The sequence below is a fragment of the Tursiops truncatus genome, chromosome 10, assembly GCF_011762595.2.
Source record: "Tursiops truncatus isolate mTurTru1 chromosome 10, mTurTru1.mat.Y, whole genome shotgun sequence".
Lineage (NCBI taxonomy): Eukaryota > Metazoa > Chordata > Mammalia > Artiodactyla > Delphinidae > Tursiops > Tursiops truncatus.
Genome location: NC_047043.1, coordinates 81,752,478 through 81,770,197, shown reverse-complemented (window position 1 = coordinate 81,770,197; position 17,720 = coordinate 81,752,478). Strand labels below are relative to the sequence as shown.

General features: G+C 39.0%; 1 protein-coding gene across 8 annotated transcripts in view; it reads left to right on the top strand.

Annotated features, from left to right (window-relative positions):
* Positions 1-16,712, top strand: part of FRMD4B (FERM domain containing 4B) — a 334,665-nt gene extending 317,953 nt beyond the window's left edge. For all 8 annotated transcript variants that reach the window (XM_019947581.3, XM_073787546.1, XM_073787545.1 and 5 more), the window contains 6 exons: positions 150-206; positions 1,840-1,987; positions 5,540-5,659; positions 6,834-7,645; positions 11,511-11,643; positions 15,201-16,712. In XM_019947581.3, the coding sequence (XP_019803140.2) occupies positions 150-206; positions 1,840-1,987; positions 5,540-5,659; positions 6,834-7,645; positions 11,511-11,643; positions 15,201-15,321 (1,391 nt within the window). In that variant the 3' untranslated portion in view covers positions 15,322-16,712. The remainder of the gene's footprint in view (positions 1-149; positions 207-1,839; positions 1,988-5,539; positions 5,660-6,833; positions 7,646-11,510; positions 11,644-15,200) is intronic.
* The last annotated feature ends 1,008 nt before the right edge of the window (positions 16,713-17,720 follow it).

The following is a 17,720-nucleotide window of genomic DNA, read 5'->3' as shown; positions in this document are numbered from 1 at the left end:
TTCTTACAATAGTTAACTTCCTAATGCACTGCAATTAGTTGTGTTTATCTAAATAAAAATAAGATGCACTCCATTGCAAAGGGTTTTATTGAACTATTAAGGGTGTCCAAATGTACCATTATACTAAAGGCAGTTTATTTTATTCACAGAAGACATAATCCCATCAGAAGGTAGCTCCTTGTCTGACACTACCACCTATGATGATTGTAAGTAGCTCCCCCTTTTCAGTTTAAAATGTTATATATTCTGAAATATTAAGAATATTTTTGAGTTCAGTAAAGTCTGTTTATTATTCTTCTGGGAAAAGTAGATAGCTAACTTACGTTTATGCAGAATGGCTGGGAATGGGGGATTAGGATTAACGTCTACACAGGTTACCTCAGCATTAAATACAGTACCGTACAAATCACGACTTCAGGGAATCAGAGTACGGTAACTGGAGTGAATAGGTATCTTGATAAGGATTTGTAAGGCTCTGTAGGATTTTTTTTTTTTAACGTTTGAAGTAACTATAGAGAAGTTGCGTAAGTAATACAGAGTCCTTCACCCAGCTTTGTCTACTGGTGACATTTTATATAGATAGTGTCCAATACCAAAACCAGGAAATTAGTGTTGTGTAGGCTACACTACACTACCAGGAAATAATGTAGAGTTTATCACTGTCTACTTATTCCCATTAAGTTGGAGTTTATTTTATTTTTCTTAGGAAGAAACACACATTTTAGAAATTGGGTTACCTGTCATTATGTTGGTTTCCTAGAGGTAGACTGTATCTATTGTAATGACCTGTGGTCAACATATTTCAGGAATGGATTTCATTTCAAGTGATAGAGTATTTCCTTATAATCCATTCCTTGTGCTTTAGCAGAGGAGCTCGCTATCTGTTTGATGTGATTTAAAGAATTTGGGGGAACCAGTAACCCCTACTTCTTTATCTTCCCCCAAATGGAATCGTTCATGAAAGTCTGCCATTTCAGAATCCTTCCTTTGAGCTGAGGTTTGATCATGTTTGCCATTCCTCTTTGGAAATACAAATGCCAGTGGGAGACACAATTCCCTAATGACTCACCGTAAATCAGATTCATCACTTTTAATGATAGGATGAGCCTTTGGTCAGCCAAGGAGGCCTAAGAACATTAAAAGTAAAGCTGAACAGGGCTTCCTTGGTGTCTCAGTGGTTAAGAATCCGCCTGCTAATGCAGGGGTCACGGGTTCGAGCCCTGGTCCGGGAAGATCCCACATGCCACGGAGCAACTGAGCCTGTGTGCCACAACTACTGAGCCGGTGCATCTAGAGACTGTGCTCTGCAACAAGAGAAACCACTGCAATGAGAAACTCGTGCACTTCAATGAAGAGTAGCTCGCTGCAACTAGAGAAAGCCTGAATGCGGCAATGAAGACCCAACACAGCGAAAAATAAAAAAATAAATAAATAAGACAAATGTACAAGTAAAGCTGAACAAAACTGATCCAGGCCCACTTTACAGGCCAGCTTCCTCTTGGCCCCTTACACGCTGAGGTTTTTCTGTAATATAATTCAAGAAAAGTATAGTATAGTATCACCCATTCCACCTGAGAGATTTATTTGCTCAGCATGCCACCTATTGAGTTGGCATAAGTTGGGTCAGGCCCCACAAGAACATTCAGTAATTCTTTTTCTATTGTATAAAATATAAAAATAAATTTCCTGAAACGTATGTACTTTAAAAAATATCATCTTTGGAAGACCACTTTGCTCACCAGACAAATCTTCCACTTTCTTTTTTGGGAGGTTTTGGCATGGTATTTGTTTACTTTTTTATTTATCTACTTATTCTTTCATTCAATTTACTTATTATAGCCAGTGACACCTGTACTCTTGCTGGGCAGCAATCAAGTTCGGTACCTCATTCTCCAAGAATTCTTCCTCCCAAGTCTCTCGGGATTGAGAGAATCCATTTCAGAAAGTCGTCCATCAATGAACAGTTTGTGGATGCCAGACAGTCCAGGTAAGAAGTCACATTATCAGTGAGGTGAATGCCTTGCCACTATGAGATCTTTTCTCCAAAATAGTCAACCCATTTTTGCGTTATCCTTTTTATTCTTTCAGAAAGTGTTATCTTGTAAAACCAAAGCATACAAACTAACCCAGTTATTTATTGTTGCTAACAAGTGGAAGTGTTTTTAAAGAGATCTTTTGAAAAGTATTTGGTGTTTCCTTGATTTTAAAGTCTACTTGATTTATATTAAATTATAGGAACATTGATTATAATCTGAATTTGGGTATAGTGTCCAAAGTTCTGTTTCATCACCCACGGTTTCAGGAAACTGTCATTAAATACCACTCTTCCAAACCAACTGAGAGAACTGACTTCTGAACTTTCAAAGGAAAATGGGACTTCAGTACATTTTTAGTCTGTAAAGTAGATTAATACAACTTCTCAAGTGTCTCAAGTAAATATTATCAGGGCAATAACAACAGGGCAATAACTTTTTAAAAGATGACAGACCAATGGTTCCCAGAATTTGGCTGCAGGGATCAATACTAGTTTTATTTTTCTTTCTACATAGGGCTCAAGGTAGGATTACCAACTTTTTACTTTGCCTAATCAGAACGTTCAAACAAACAGCACTACGATTTCATGAAAAAAAAAAAAAAGACATTTACATATCCAAAATACAGTCATCGTTGTAATAATAATAATAACAATAATATGAAGTTAACATTTATTGAGCACTTACTATGTGCCAGACACTGTTTGAAGTGTTTTAATATGTATTAATAAATTTAATCCTCACAACAATCCTGACTGTATTACTACCATCCTTACCAATTATAGATAAGTACACCAAGGACGAGAAAGCATGAATCACTTGTTGGGTTTGTCAACTAGTGAATGTCAGAATTGGGATTTGAACCTAGGTAGCCTGACTCCAAAGCCTGTGATGTGATTTTAGCCAATATTATATTGCATCTCAGGGAAGATGGAAATTAGTCTCAAAATAAAGGAAGATTATTTAGATTAAAGAATTTTTCGCTTATGAAAAGAAAACCCACATTTTGTTATATTTCTAATTTGTCAAAGACCAGTGAAAACTTTCATCTCATTGGCCCAAGTTTTTAGATTAGCATCTAAAAACTGTTGCCTTAAACAATAGAGATCCAGGTGTCTAGAGCTGTGCTGTCCAATTTAATTAAAAGTAAATAAAATTTAAAATTCGGTTCCTCAGTCCTACCAGCCACATTTCAAGTCCTAATAGGCACATGTGGCTGATGGCTGATATTGGGTACCACAGATATAGCACATTTCCATAATTGAAGAAAGTCCTATCAGATAACACTGGACAAGTGTGTTTATTATATTAGGGAAAACAAAGCTATTTCAGCAAGAGGAATTATAACTGGGAAAATCATTATCTTAAAAATTATTATGCCTTCATCCCCAAGCGCTTAAGATGGGTTTGCTCTTTGATCCAGCAATTTCTCTTTTAGGAATTTTTCCCCTTGAATTAACTACAGGATGCTTTGTTTAAACTAGCATTGTTTATACTAGTAACAAATGAAGACAGCCCAAATGCTCAACTAGTGGATTGTTTAATTATGGTCAGTCTTTACACTGGAATACTATAAACTCATTAAAATAACAGTGTAGGTGAATATTAAGTGACATAAAATGTTAAATCAAATTTTTTTAAGTGGGTTTTGAAAGAGAATATACAGTAAGATCTCATTTTTTGTTGTTAAAAGTATAAATGCTTTTTTTAAATTGAAGTATAGTTGTATTACAATGTCATGTTAGTTTCAGGCATACAGGAAAGTGATTCAGTTATACATACGTGTGTGTGTGTGTGTGTGTGTGTGTGTGTATTCTTTTTCAGATTCTTTTCCCTTATAGGTTATTACAAAATATGGGCTATAGTTTCCTGTGCTATACAGTAGGTCCTTGTTGGTTATTTATTTTATATATAATAGGGTGTGTGTGTTAATCCCAATAAAAGTGTAAATGCTTGTAAGTATATATGCTTAGTAAAAATATCTGAAAATGTTTAGTGTTCTGACATATCTGAGGCACCAGATTATGGACATTTAAATGTTCAGCTGTACTTTTAAACTTTTTTGCAATGAACTTGACATGCTTTTGTAACAAGTGAGGTATAATCAAAGTCATTTTTAATTAAAAAATTAACTTCAAATTGTGTTCTCACTGTGCTGGAAAGTGGACAAAGTGATTTAAGGATGCTGTGAATGACAGTCCACTACCCAAATTCATGCTGCAGAGTATTTTTGTATGGCCCATGGTTTTAGATTTTTGAATACTGGAACAGAAATCAAAAGCAGTAATATTTTGTGACATAAAAATTGTATGAAATTTTAATTTACGTGTCCACGGTCAAATTTGATTGGCACGCAGTCACCTCCATTCACATACATATTGTCTACACTGGTCTCTTACTTCAAGGGCAGAGTTGAGTCATTGCGACAGAGATCATCTGGCCCACAAAGCCAAAAATATTTGCTGTGAGGCTCTTTACAGAGAAAGGATTTCCTGCTCTCGTTGCTTCCAATCTATTTTATTCAATACACCCTTTTTTAAAAGTCTTTTAGTTTTTTCCTCCATATTTATGACTCAGAGTCACATCACTTGTGCTTCCCCTAAGACTCATCTATGATGCACCAGGATACTAAGCCACAAAGACAGTTTTCCCAGTTATCTCTTTATGTTCCCATTCCTTCAGTTTCCAGTAAGTTTCCTTCCTTTTTTTTTTTAATTGAAGTATAGTTGATTTACAATGTTGTGTTAGTTTCACGTGTACAGCAAAGTGATTCAGTTATACCTAGATGTAATTTTTTCAGATTCTGTTCCCTTATAGGTTATTACAGAATATTGAGTGTAGGGCTTCCCTGGTGGCACAGTGGTTGAGAGTCCGCCTGCCAATGGAGGGGACACAGGTTCGTGCCCCGGTCTGGGAGAATCCCACACGCCGCGGAGCAGCTGGGCCCGTGAGCCATGCCCGTTGAGCCTGCGCGTCCGGAGCCTGTGCTCCGCAACGGGAGAGGCCACAACAGTGAGAGGCCCATATACCGCAAAAAAATATATATATATATTGAGTATAGTTCCCTGTGCTATACAGTAGGTTCTTGTTGGTTATCTATTTTATTTTTAATTCTATTTTATTATTATTTTTTTGAATGTTATTTATCTTTTTATACAGCAGGCTCTTTTTATTTTGCTTTATATTGGAGAAATTTGATTTACAATGTTGTATTAGTTTCAGGTGTACAGCAAAATGATTCAGTTATACATATACATATATCTCTTGTTTTTCAGATGCTTTTCCCCTATAGGTTATTACAGAATATTGGGTAGAGCTCCCTGTGCTCAACAGTAGGTCCTTGTTGATGATCTATTTTATATATAGTCATGTGTATTGTTAATTCCAAGCTTCTAATTTATCCCTCCCCGCTCCAGTAAGTTTCTAATCAGCTTATAACAAGTTTGCCAGAAATGTTAGGCGGCTCCTCATTTCCTGAATTCTTTTTTTTTTTTTTACTGTCACAGAGAAATGCTGTCGACGCACAGCAGTCCTTACAGAACTCTGGAGAGGCGGCCCCAGGGAGGGCGAAGCGTGCCCACCACACCTGTTCTCACCCGGAACGCTTACAGCAGCAGCCACTTGCAGTAAGAGGGCTTCATTCCAGTCGCTTTCTCTCTGTTGACTTTTGCTTTAAGGTTTTGTTTTACTTCACTGTGGTTTGTTTGTTTTTTAATTTGGCTGCGTTGGGTCTTCATTACTGTGCGCGGTTTTTCTCTAGTTACAGCGAGCAGGGGCTACCCTTCGTTGCGGTGCGCGGGCTTCTCATTGCGGTGGCTTCTCTTGTTGCAGAGCATGGGCTCTAGGCGCGGGCTCAGTAGTTGTGGCTCACGGGCTCTAGAGCGCAGGCTCAGTAGTTGTGGCGCAGGGGCTTAGTTGCTCCACGGCATGTGGGATCTTCCCGGACCAGGGCTCGAACCCGTGTGCCCTGCGTTGGCAGGCGGATTCTTAACCACTGTGCCACCAGGGAAGTCCCTTCACTGTGTTTTTAATCACTTTCTGCAGTGGGACTTTATTTTATGGCTCTACACTTTCTATGCACTTAACAGATCAAATATGTGAGCCAAGAAAATGTGCTTGAAAATGTACATGGTTTGGGTAGATACTGGATTTTTTGCGCCTTAATTTTTCCAACTGGACATTACCATTTGTTATTCAATGGTGAGGATGAAGATAATGACAGTAGCAACATTTTGAAGTGTTTACTGAAGGCCGTGCTATTTTATATGCACTATATTATTTAGTCCCCGCAACAAGTCTGACTGGAGTTACTAGATACTGTTTTTTCCCTCATTTTACAGAGGAGGGAGGGAGATTAGTTAAATATCTTGTCCACATTCATACGGCTGGGAAATGATGGAGCCGTAACTCAACCCAGATGCCTCCAATGTCAAAGCCAGACTCTGTTCCCCAAGAAATGCTGTGTTCACCCTAGTCTATGTATCCTGCTATCCTGTTGGAAGAAAGAACCCTCCAAAGACATGTGGGATTTTTCTTAGGCTTTGATGTAGGTTATACAGCATCAGTTTATCTTCCCTATTGTCAAGGAAGGATGTGGATTGCCCAATTGACAGAATTGATTTCTTTTCTCATTTTGACCATGTGAACCCAGTGGTTTCTGTTGTGTGTTCAGCTTTGGAAACCTTAAAAATCCTAGTGCAGTTCAGGAGCTATTAAATCGTTCAACGTGGTGTCCTTTTCCCTTCCCTCGGTCCTCCTTTCCCTGTTTGTCTTTTACAAGTTTGCTTCCTCCTCTTTCAGACCCGAATCTTCATCTCAGCACTGCCGCCAGCGGAGTGGAAGCCTTGAGTCCCAGTCTCATCTGCTCTCTGAGATGGACCACGATAAGCCATTTCTCTCCCTCTCCAAATCCCAAAGAAGCAGCAGCACAGAAATCCTGGATGACGGGTCTTCCTATACCAGCCAGTCGAGCACAGAGTATTACTGCGTGACACCCGTGGCCGGATCCTGTTACACCACCCAAACTCTGGACACTCGCTCCAGGGGTCGGAGAAGGTCCAAGAAACAGAACGTTTCCACTTCAAATTCAGGAAGCATGCCCAACCTAGCACAAAAGGATAGTCTGAAGAATGGCGTCTACTCAAAGAGTCAGGAGCAGCCTTCTTCCAGTTACTACACTGCCGGGTACACGCCATATGCAGAGTGTGATTTGTATTACAGTGGTGGCTACGTCTACGAGAACGACACTGAAGGACAGTACAGTGTCAATCCTTCCTACCGGTCCTCCGCCCACTATGGATATGACCACCCAAGGGACTACAGCAGGTCGTTTCATGAAGACGAGGTCGACCAGGTGCCCCATAACCCGTATGCAACTCTCCGGCTGCCGAGGAAGGCTGCTGCCAAGTCAGAGCACATCACCAAAAACATCCACAAGGCCTTAGTGGCAGAGCACCTGCGTGGCTGGTACCAGCGGGCCTCTGGGCAAAAGGAGCAGGGCCACAGCACACAGACTAGCTTTGATTCGGACAGGGGATCGCAGAGAAGCCTGGGCTTTGCCGGGCTGCAGGTACCCTGTTCTCCAAGCAGCCGAGCGTCTTCCTACTCTTCAGGTAAGAATACTGCAGAGGCGCTTGATATCCAGATTTCATTTACCTCATGTTCCCCACCTACTCCAAACCAACTCCCCTCAAGGGTCACGAGACCAGGACCCAAGGTCAGGAGAGTGGTAGCCATTGGGCAGAGCCACAGATTCAAGTCCAACAAACATTTATTGAGCACCTACTCTCTGTGCTGCCCTGGGTTAGGGGCTTTCATACATTTTTATCTTTTCTAGGTCTTCCGTTGACAATCACATCTCTTTAAAGTGTTCCGGGCTTTGGGATGAACAGATACACACTACTATATATAAAAGAGATATCCAACAAGGACCTACTGTATAGCACAGGGAACTATACTCAATATTTTGTAATAAACCTATAAGGGAAAAGAATCTGAAAATGGGGCTTCGCTGGTGGCGCCGTGGTTGAGAGTCCGCCTGCCGATGCAGGGGACACGGGTTCGTGCCCCGGTCTGGGAGGATCCCACATGCCGCGGAGCGGCTGGGCCTGTGAGCCATGGCCGCTGAGCCTGTGCGTCCGGGGCCTGTGCTCTGCAACGGGAGAGGCCACAGCAGTGAGAGGCCTGCGTACCGCAAAAAAAAAAAAAAAAAAAAAAGAATCTGAAAATGAACATTTTATATATATATATATATATACATATATATACACACACACACAGACATACCTATATATATATATGTATACGTAAACTGAATCACTGTGCTGTACACCTGAAACTAACAGAACATTGTAAATCAACTATACTTCAATATTATACATCTTTCCCTGTTCACAACTAGGAATTGGATTATCTAAAGGCTGTTCATTCCAAATGCTCAGGTCTCTGTGTAAGGCTTCTAATGAGTCTGATAGGAGGTGGCATTTACTAACCACTGTTCCTGGCAGTGTTCTAAGTACTTTGCAGGTCTTAATTCAGTAATCATATGTATTCCACTTTATGGTTGATTTAAGGGACTTTCAAAGATAATTTGGATTAGAGGTGTTCTCTTCACGTGTTGACTTTGGTCCCTAACTCCACTACTGTTCCTGGAGGATTTACTGCATACCTCCAGCTGTGCTAGGCATACTTTAAGGAGAGAAATGGGGGCCTAAATGGAGAGTCTGCCCGGGGTTTCATTTATTCAGCAAACAAGCAGGCGTAGATACTGAGCATCCAGTTTCAAGCCAGTTCCTGGCCTGGATGAATTCACAGTCTACTTAGCAGCCAGAGGAATATATGAAAATTAAGCAACATTAAAGCTCTAAGAAATGGTTGAATTCTCAAACCACGTGAAAAACCGAGGTCATGAGTCTTGCCCCCTCTTTCAAGCACGACACCTTAGTGAAACATAGCTCAGGGATCCCTGAATCATTGTGTGATCTTCGGTGAAAAGTATTCCTTTAAAAGTTTCCTAATGTTGTTGACAAGAGGCATCTCCATGGAGATTTCTATTTGGGTTCTAGTGTTCTCGTATTTGTCCAGGACTTTGGACTTCTGCTTTGGACTTCCCATTTATTACCACATCTAACATATGAAAAGCCTCCTGTAGTTATTTCTTATCTGTGGCTCTGATTAGAGAATGCCTTTCTTCCCCCTCAAGTTCTGGGTGTTGCATGAGAAACGTGCAGAAACCAAAGGAAGAGGGCTGGGGTGCATGTGGATGGCCAGGGAGAAGCAGGTGTAACTCAGAAACTTCAACATTCCTGGCCGGTGGCTCAGGACTGGGGCAAAGGTGAGAAGGGAGATAACACTTCCAGGACCCAGTGTGAGAGTGTGAACCTTGCTGATACCAGCAGGATTTGGCCCCATAGGCCAAAAGGCATCACATTTTAAGGACTAAGACGGATGGAATCAGTGCTCCCAGAATTCCCTTTTGGAATTTTCCTCATTCCTGTCTACAGTTTATAGCTACAGAAATGTTTTATAACAGGCACGCATCATTCTCATAGAGAGATCAGTTTCCGATTATTTGCCGGTTAGTCAGGGGGTTTGTAATCTCTTCCAGCCACCTAAAGGCTCTCTGGGTGACTCAGTTTTACTAGTAAGGACAGTCACCATTTATTGGCAACTTAACCCTGTGCCACCCGACCTGCTCAGCGCTTTATGTGTACTCTCCCACTTAATGTATGCAGCAGTTCTACATAACGAGTGCTGTTGTTATGTGTATTATTATTATTCTACTCTTGCAGCTGAGGCAGTTCTGACTCAGAGCGTTTAAATGACCCTGCCCGAGCTCCCAAGCTAGTTAAGTGGCAGAGTAGGAATTCGGTCACAGCTCAGACATCCTAACCACCACGCCTCTGAGTTATGAAACCTTCCTGGAAGCTTAAAGTGGGAATGTTACATCTTTGAGTCAAAGCCTTGTGGCATGCAGGACCACAGATGAGTTTTGAAATGTGTTTGTCTCACACTGTCACATGTGCTTTGTGGGTGTGAGAGAGAAGAGGAAGAGGTTGGCCTCCAGGAGCAGGAAATGGAAAGAGCTGGAAGAGGCTCCAGGAACAGTGTGGGGTTTTTGAGTCGTGGATGACTGGCCTGGCGTTATGCAGCCCAGGCATGGGGCAGGAATGGTTTCAGAGACAGGACAGCAAACACCCAGCGATGAGGCATTCACTGGGTTTTGCTCCCAAATGATGCCCATGTCTATTTTTTTTTTAACCATTAAAAAAAAATTTTTTTTAGTTGAAGTATAATTGATTTACAATGTTGTGTTAGTTTCAGGTATAAAGCAAAGTGATTCAGTTATACATGCCTATATATATTTACTTTTACATGTATATGTGTGTATCTATATATTCAGATGCTTTTCCCATAGATGTTATTACAAAATATTGAGTAGAGTTCCCTGTGCTGTACAGTAGGTCCTTGTTGTTTATCTATTTTATATACAGTAGTGTGTATCTGTTAACTCCGAAATCCCTAATTTATCCTCCGCACACCTTTCCCCTTGGTAACCAGGTTTGTTTTCGAAGTCTGTGAGTCTGTTTCTGTTTTGTAAATAAGTTCATTTGTATCACTTTTTAGATTCCACATAGAAGTGATATCATATGATATTTGTCTTTCTCTGTCTGACTGACTTCACTTAGTATGGTAATCTCTAGGTCCATCCATGTTGCTGCAAATGGCATTATTTCATTCCTTTTTGTGTATACCCTTGTCTTGTTACAGATTAGTCCCGCAGAAGAACTAAATCTCTTCTTCCTGAAATCTTTCCTATACTAGTTTCCCTCCCTACCCCACCCCCAAAACTTCTTTTTAAAAGGCAAAAATGTGCCTTGACGCTGCTAGTGACCCAATATTGCCTTTGGCTGGGGAACGGGCAAGTCTCAACAAGGCAACGTATGGAATGCTTTTCCTCTAAAGGTCTCCAAAAACTCAAACTTGTCATCTTACCTTTACAATTGAGCCTATGAAGCTGTCCAGCCACCATAGCCTGACTGGGACACTGGGAAGATTCTTTCAATATATGAGATTTTTTTTTTCTGGCTTGTCTTTTGGGTTATTTTTTTATAGTATGTCTTTCAATTAACTTTATTCACATTTATAACAATAATGTTATCATTTATTGCTAGGCACAGTGCTAAATATTTGCACAAATTAGGTTATTTAATCCTGGTATCATCCCTATACAGAATATATTTATATTATTATCTCCACTTTACAGACAAAGAAACTAAGGCTTACAGAGCATAAGCTATTTGCCCAATGTCACACGGCCAGTAAGTAACCAAATTGGAATAGGAACTCTGTTGGTTCCCAACATTGGCTCGTAAGCTCTACTCTGCACACAGCTGATTAATGTACATCTAAATGGCCTAAACAATTCTCACTTTGAACAGTCCCACTAAATTTGTCTTTTTTCATTTTTCTTTCTAGTGTCTTCTACAAATGCTTCCGGGAACTGGAGGACCCAGCTAACTATAGGGCTATCTGAATACGAGACCCCGGCACATTCTTCCTACACCAGCTGCTATGGCAACGTCTATAATCCTTTGCCCTCTCCAGGCAGGTGAGAAAGGCATGCGTAAAACTTTCAGTACCCTGTTCCTGGTCTAAAGAATTCAGGAATCCAGTTTTATTTTATGAACGCTAAGTAATCTAGCTCAAGGGTTGGCAAATTATAGTCTAAAACCGGCTGCCACCTATGTTTATAAATAAATTTTTATTGGAAAACAGCCATGCTCATTCATTTACATGTTACCTATGGCTGTTTTTGTACTATGAGGGCAGAGTGGAGTAGTTGCAACAGAGATCTTATGGCCGACGAAGCCAAAAATATCTGGCCCTTTAAGAAAAAGCTCACTGGTGCTCAATCTAGCTCATTCAAATCTGACCGTCTTCTTAGAGTCCTGTACATTAAATTTTGTGTCTGAAGGGTTCTTTTTAATTGCTATACTTGAAACTGTACTATTGATATACCCAGTTAAGACTTTTCTGGAACCTTGCAGGAAAAATATCTCTATCCCAGAAAAAGCTGTTCATACCAAGATTCCTCATAGACAGTTGGTGGGCTTGATTTCAAACATTTGCTGCCTTTTTGTGTCTAACCCTATGTTCATTAAGAAGCAACAGACGCAGCCAGCTGTCCTGTGTGTCTGTCATAGTAGTTCTTTGTAAACATTTAGAGGAAATAGACAAGGTCACTTTGTTAAAATGTGACTATTAAAAAGATTGCAAACTCTGGTTTTTCAATTCTTTGCATACATGGGAGGAGTTAAACTTGAAGCGGTCATTTTTCTCCATCACCTTCTCACAGAATGTAATCTGTACCCCTGGTGCCAAGAAGTAAAGCATTTTCTGTTTCTTTTTGTTTTTGTTTAAGAAAATTTAATTTTGCTTTCTTTAAGTCAGATTGCGTCAGGCATAGGAGGCTTATTACATAGACAATAACTTTTAAAGGTGAATACTGGTGAATTTGAGGTTAGTTTCTTACTAAAGCACTGAATGTTTTAAGCAAATTGGAGATAATTCAACCCCAAAAGCTTGTTTTTCTTTTCCATATTTAGCAAAAGTTTTTCTTGGCTTGAAATATTAGGCCAATTGTCTCAACTCAACAAAGGGCATGCTCAAAATAGAATTTTAATGAAAATATACTTCAGAGGACGTCAGATAGCTTGGACTTCTGTAAATAATGCTTGCAAATGAGTTAAGAGCAGGAAGACTTTGGCCCAAAATTTGAGCTGAACTTTTTCAATTCAGTTCTAATCATTTTGTATAATACATTTGCAAATAATTTTCCTGTTTGTATACTTTCACTTTTGTTTTTGTTGACTGAGTTAGAAATGATATAAAACAGACCATTCAGGGCATAAGACCGTTCTCATATCCTTAACACCACTTTCATAGGACTCAGGAAGTGTTCAACATTTTTAGAGACAATCTGTTTTTACAAAGTCTGTCCCTCTATTACAGCCAGGCCAACATGGCTTGATAGCAGAGTCAGAAGGGGCATGATATACAGGAAATTAGAAACTATTTAAAGACCCCTATTGTGTATGTGTACGTGTGCACATAATATGAGCGCACTGTAGAAAATGTGTTCCCATTTTTTTTTACAAAACTCTTTAAACCTTATTTTATGCAACCAATATGATATTCAACTCAATAAATATGCTCAATAAATATGCAGTTCCCCATAGTTTGATTTTAAATGGCTTTTGAATTTTCTTTCTTTTTTTATTGTAAATAAAATACAATACTTTGTGCAAAATATTTGTCTGAATTCTAGATTATTTCCTTAGGACACATTCCAATAAGTTGGTTTAATGGATTAAATTGAAAAGCATATTTTTTAAGCTCCTGCTTACTAGAAAGATTTGCCAACGTACCCTCCTATCCCAGAGAATTATGGGAATGCTTATTTCTACCCATTTGTCCGTTTCGGATTTTATTTTTATCATGTACAGTCTGATCAATTTAACTTGACCTATTAATAAGGCAAGTATAACAATACTCCATAAAGCTTTAGAAATTTGTTCTAAAACTGCGTGTTATTTTTTATGAAAATGTAATTATTAAACTAAGAGAAAAATTGGGTTTCAAGATAAAGATAAAAAACTTTAGATCTGCCCTTAAATTGAAGATTTGAAATGCTTAGCCGTAGATCAGTATGTTTTTAAAAATGAAGTGCATGTTATTTAGAGATTCTTACCTCGGAGTGTCCAGGTCTTAATACTACAGAAAGCTACAAATTTATACCAGTAAAATTTTTTTCCTTGTATGATGTAGTATAACTGTTAGCAGCATAAACTTTCTAAAATTAGAAATGTTGAAGTCTCTTCTGCTACCTCGTATGTAATATAGTCAAATTCCTGGCTCTGCTGCTGCAAACTGTGTTTTCAAATAACTTTTTTTCTTTTACTTCCTGTTTTCCATTTCCTATCCTCTTCCTTATTGAACACTCCTTGTTACTAGGCAGAACCAAGGGCTTCTGTCTCGGAGAATGGTTGTGTCTCCAGAAATGAGATCAGTTTTCAATTCTCTTTTAAGTGTAGCCAGCTGTAGTAAGTACAGTCCCTCGGATCGGTGTGTTGCTTCTTGCCTAGCAGCAGCTTTGCTTGTTCTGACTGATGTGTGAAGTTACAGAAATCTGCTTTTGTTTTTATATTAGAAAAAAACACTAAATATCTGGTTTTGCATAGTGTTTACTTCCGAAGCTCTTTTCCGGAGGACTTTTTATTCACCTGTACTAAAAGACATTGGAGTTTAAAATAAAAAGAAAGCTACTAACTATCTAACCTATTCTAACCTACTATTACAGGAATGAGGTTTTGCTTATTGGAGTGGTCTGTATAACACGATGCCTTCTTTTGGATGTACTTTCCAAATGGGCCTGTGATTGTTTTATGTGATGCTGTTTCCAATTTACACTTGACCCATACACCCTAAGGATGTAAAATATGTCCCAAGGTACCCTCGCCTCCCTTTAAGTATATTCCTTTGTTTCAAAGAAAAACATCTAGTATATTTCCCTTAAGTTGAAGACTGCTTAACGTCTAGCTGTCAAAAACACTTCAAAAGTCAAAAATACAACTCTCACACAAACCTAAAATGAGCATATGTCGAAGATTTAGTTAACTCATTCATGAGAGAACTAACAGAATGCTAAAGCTGGTTCCCAGATGATTCAAGAGACTGAATCCCACACACTGAAAGGGAGAGTACTGAGATGAGACTACTCAATTCAATACAAAACCAGTTAATATCCTACAGGGCAATAAAACTATGACCGTAATCTTTCTACTAGACAGAAGTTGTTTGTATTTCTTCCAAACAAAAACCCCCAAGTTAACATGTAACTTAACACAGTCTGGGTCCTCATCCATGGTAAATGTAACTTAGACAAAAGTCTATCTCTCAGGAGAAGTAAATACTCCTTGCATGGGCCTGTTAGACCATGTTCCAGTATGACCTTGAAAAAACACACAGCCATCCCTTGCCTTTATTTCCAAGTTTTGGATACTTTTCTTAACGGTGTTTTCTACTAACTTCTTTGAGTGTAGTAATCTTTGTACCCTGGGAACAAAAATGACAACAAGTTGTAACTTTTCTGGTTTCCTTTCATAGACCATACACAGAGACTGGTCAACTGGACAATACAGAGGGAAACCTGCTGGAAGACAGCCTGGAGAATAGTGAGCAGAGGCTCTTTTGGCACGAAGACTCAAAGCCTGGAACATTAGTCTGAACTGCAGTTGAGCCTCTTGACCGAGCACTGCATTCTCACACTAGTGTGCCTTGCAAAATGTGTTCGTCTTCCCAGAAGGCTGTTGGCTATAGAAACCTAAAGGCATCCAAGGTGGAAGAGAGGACTCCCGTGACCCCGGAAGTGAATCACACACTAAGCCACACAAAACCCCTGAACAACAACCCACCTTTCCAAGTCTAGGTGCTAACCTAACAGCAAGGTCAAGACCACATGTGAACCATTGCCAAGGAGGACTCAGCCTTTACCAAGAGCAAGCACTTTTTAAGAGAACAAAAGTTGTTGAAGGCAGACCTCAAAACTGTGAAAAGTGCGTTCAGGGTCTCCAACAGGAAAGAAGGACAGGGGAGATTTCAGAGCACAATTCAGAATGACGAGAGAAGGGAAGCCAGAAGCTCGTCACTGCTCACCATCGGAAAGTTTGAATTCGTGAGCTGGTGAAGAATTACATACTATGTCTACCCGGACATGAACAATTTAGACAGTATTAGAAAATTACTTGAAGAGAAGCTGGATTTTTCATGAATTCCTGAATGAGTGTAAATGTTTTTAGGCTATTATCAAGAGTGATGGTTTTCATAAGCACCATAAAATGGGTTCTGGAAAGACTTATGGCTGTAGCATCCTGTAATATAACTTCATGGTAGCAGATTGGGGAAAAATGAAGCAGCCCACCACGTAACTGACAAACTCTGCTTGGAGAATTTTCTAAGGTACACTATCATTGAGTTCCTTTTTGCTTTCTACTCCAATGGCATGATGAGCTATTGTTCAGGCTGGTAACTCTCCAACGCAGCTGTCATTGCAATGGCAGACTTGATATGGAAAGTTTTTATAACCAAGAGTTTGAAAAAGTATTTTAAGGTGATACAGCAAGAACCCAACACAATATAAAGAAAAAAACCACGAACACCACATCATTTTAGATGAATTGCGTGCCTTAAAATTGTGAACATTTGAAGAGTAAGCATATTGTCTGGATTCCCCAGGTAGTTCTAAGTCACCAAGTGACAAAAGCAAAATTAGTCATTAAAAACAAAAACGAAAACCTTCCAAGCTGCCGTAAATTTAATTATGAGGCTAAAACTACCTCATACTTTCCTTGGAAGAAATAATTCGCTATGGTATATCATTGGATGTTTTGGGTTGGTTTGTTGTTTTTTTTTTAACAAATATTTCCATATTCTAAATGGATCTTCTTTTTTCATCTTTACTCTGCTTCAGAATTCCATAAAAGGTGCTCCTTCCCCCTCTTTTATACAGTTTTCTTGTTCATATTGTGAATAGAGAAGTTTCTGAACAACTTTTGGGGAACATTTTCTATCTATATTCCAAAGCATGTAATATATACATAAAGTTGATTTGTTAAACTGGTCCTTAGTCATTTGTATCATTGAAAATGAAGTTTGGGGGAAAATAATTTGGAAAACAAAAAGACATGCAAAAAAATAACTTATTCCTTTTTGCATATTTGTATAGCCTTCTAGAAACAGATATATCCTTTTGCATATTCTTTTACTGTTCTGACTTTTTTAGACCTATTATTTTTTTTACATAGGTCAATAAATGAAAGGTGTGCTACTGAAAATGTTTATGTATCCTTCCTTCCATTTATGTCCAGGGTTCATACAAACCAGCTGAAGGTACTCTACTTCAAGTAATCAGGTTGGACAAGATTGTAGATTTTTAGTTAGGTATTGCCATATTTTATGGATTCCAAGATGCCCACTTTTTCATACTTACATCCCTGAAATCGGGATGCATCTTTTGATTGCTGACGTGTTATAGTTGAATTGGCAGTGTTTTCGGGTTTGTTTTCTTAGTGAGACCTAACGTAACGCTGTGTCTTAGAATAAAATTGTCTTAGAATTGGTGAAATACGGTAGTTTATTACCTCATGGAGGATAACCAATGTAGGCTTCCTAATCTTACTAATGTTGTTTATTTGTAACAAGTCATTCGTTCTAGTTTTTCAGACTGGCAAACAGGTCTTTTAAATTCAAGGATATATTTCATCTGACATCTTTTCATCCCAGACAGCGGGGAGAGGTGAGTGGGAATTGAAATATAGGGAGATTAGTATTTCTGTGCAAGTACCTTACGTGGAAATAACCTTTTCCTGTTCAAGAAATGGTATGCTCAGAATTGCAGGTGTACCTTGAAAAAACAGACAAAACTTGGCTCCCAAATGGAAAAAGAAGGTATAGAAATGGAAGCACAGTGGGGCTGCTAAATGATTTTCCCCTCACCTTTTTTGGAAAACATTTCTCAACCACATTATTGATATGCTTATTAATGACTATAAAGTGACAGAGATAAATTTTTTAACATGTCAAATTGATGTTTTTATTACAAAATATCATATACTCATTTTAATTTTG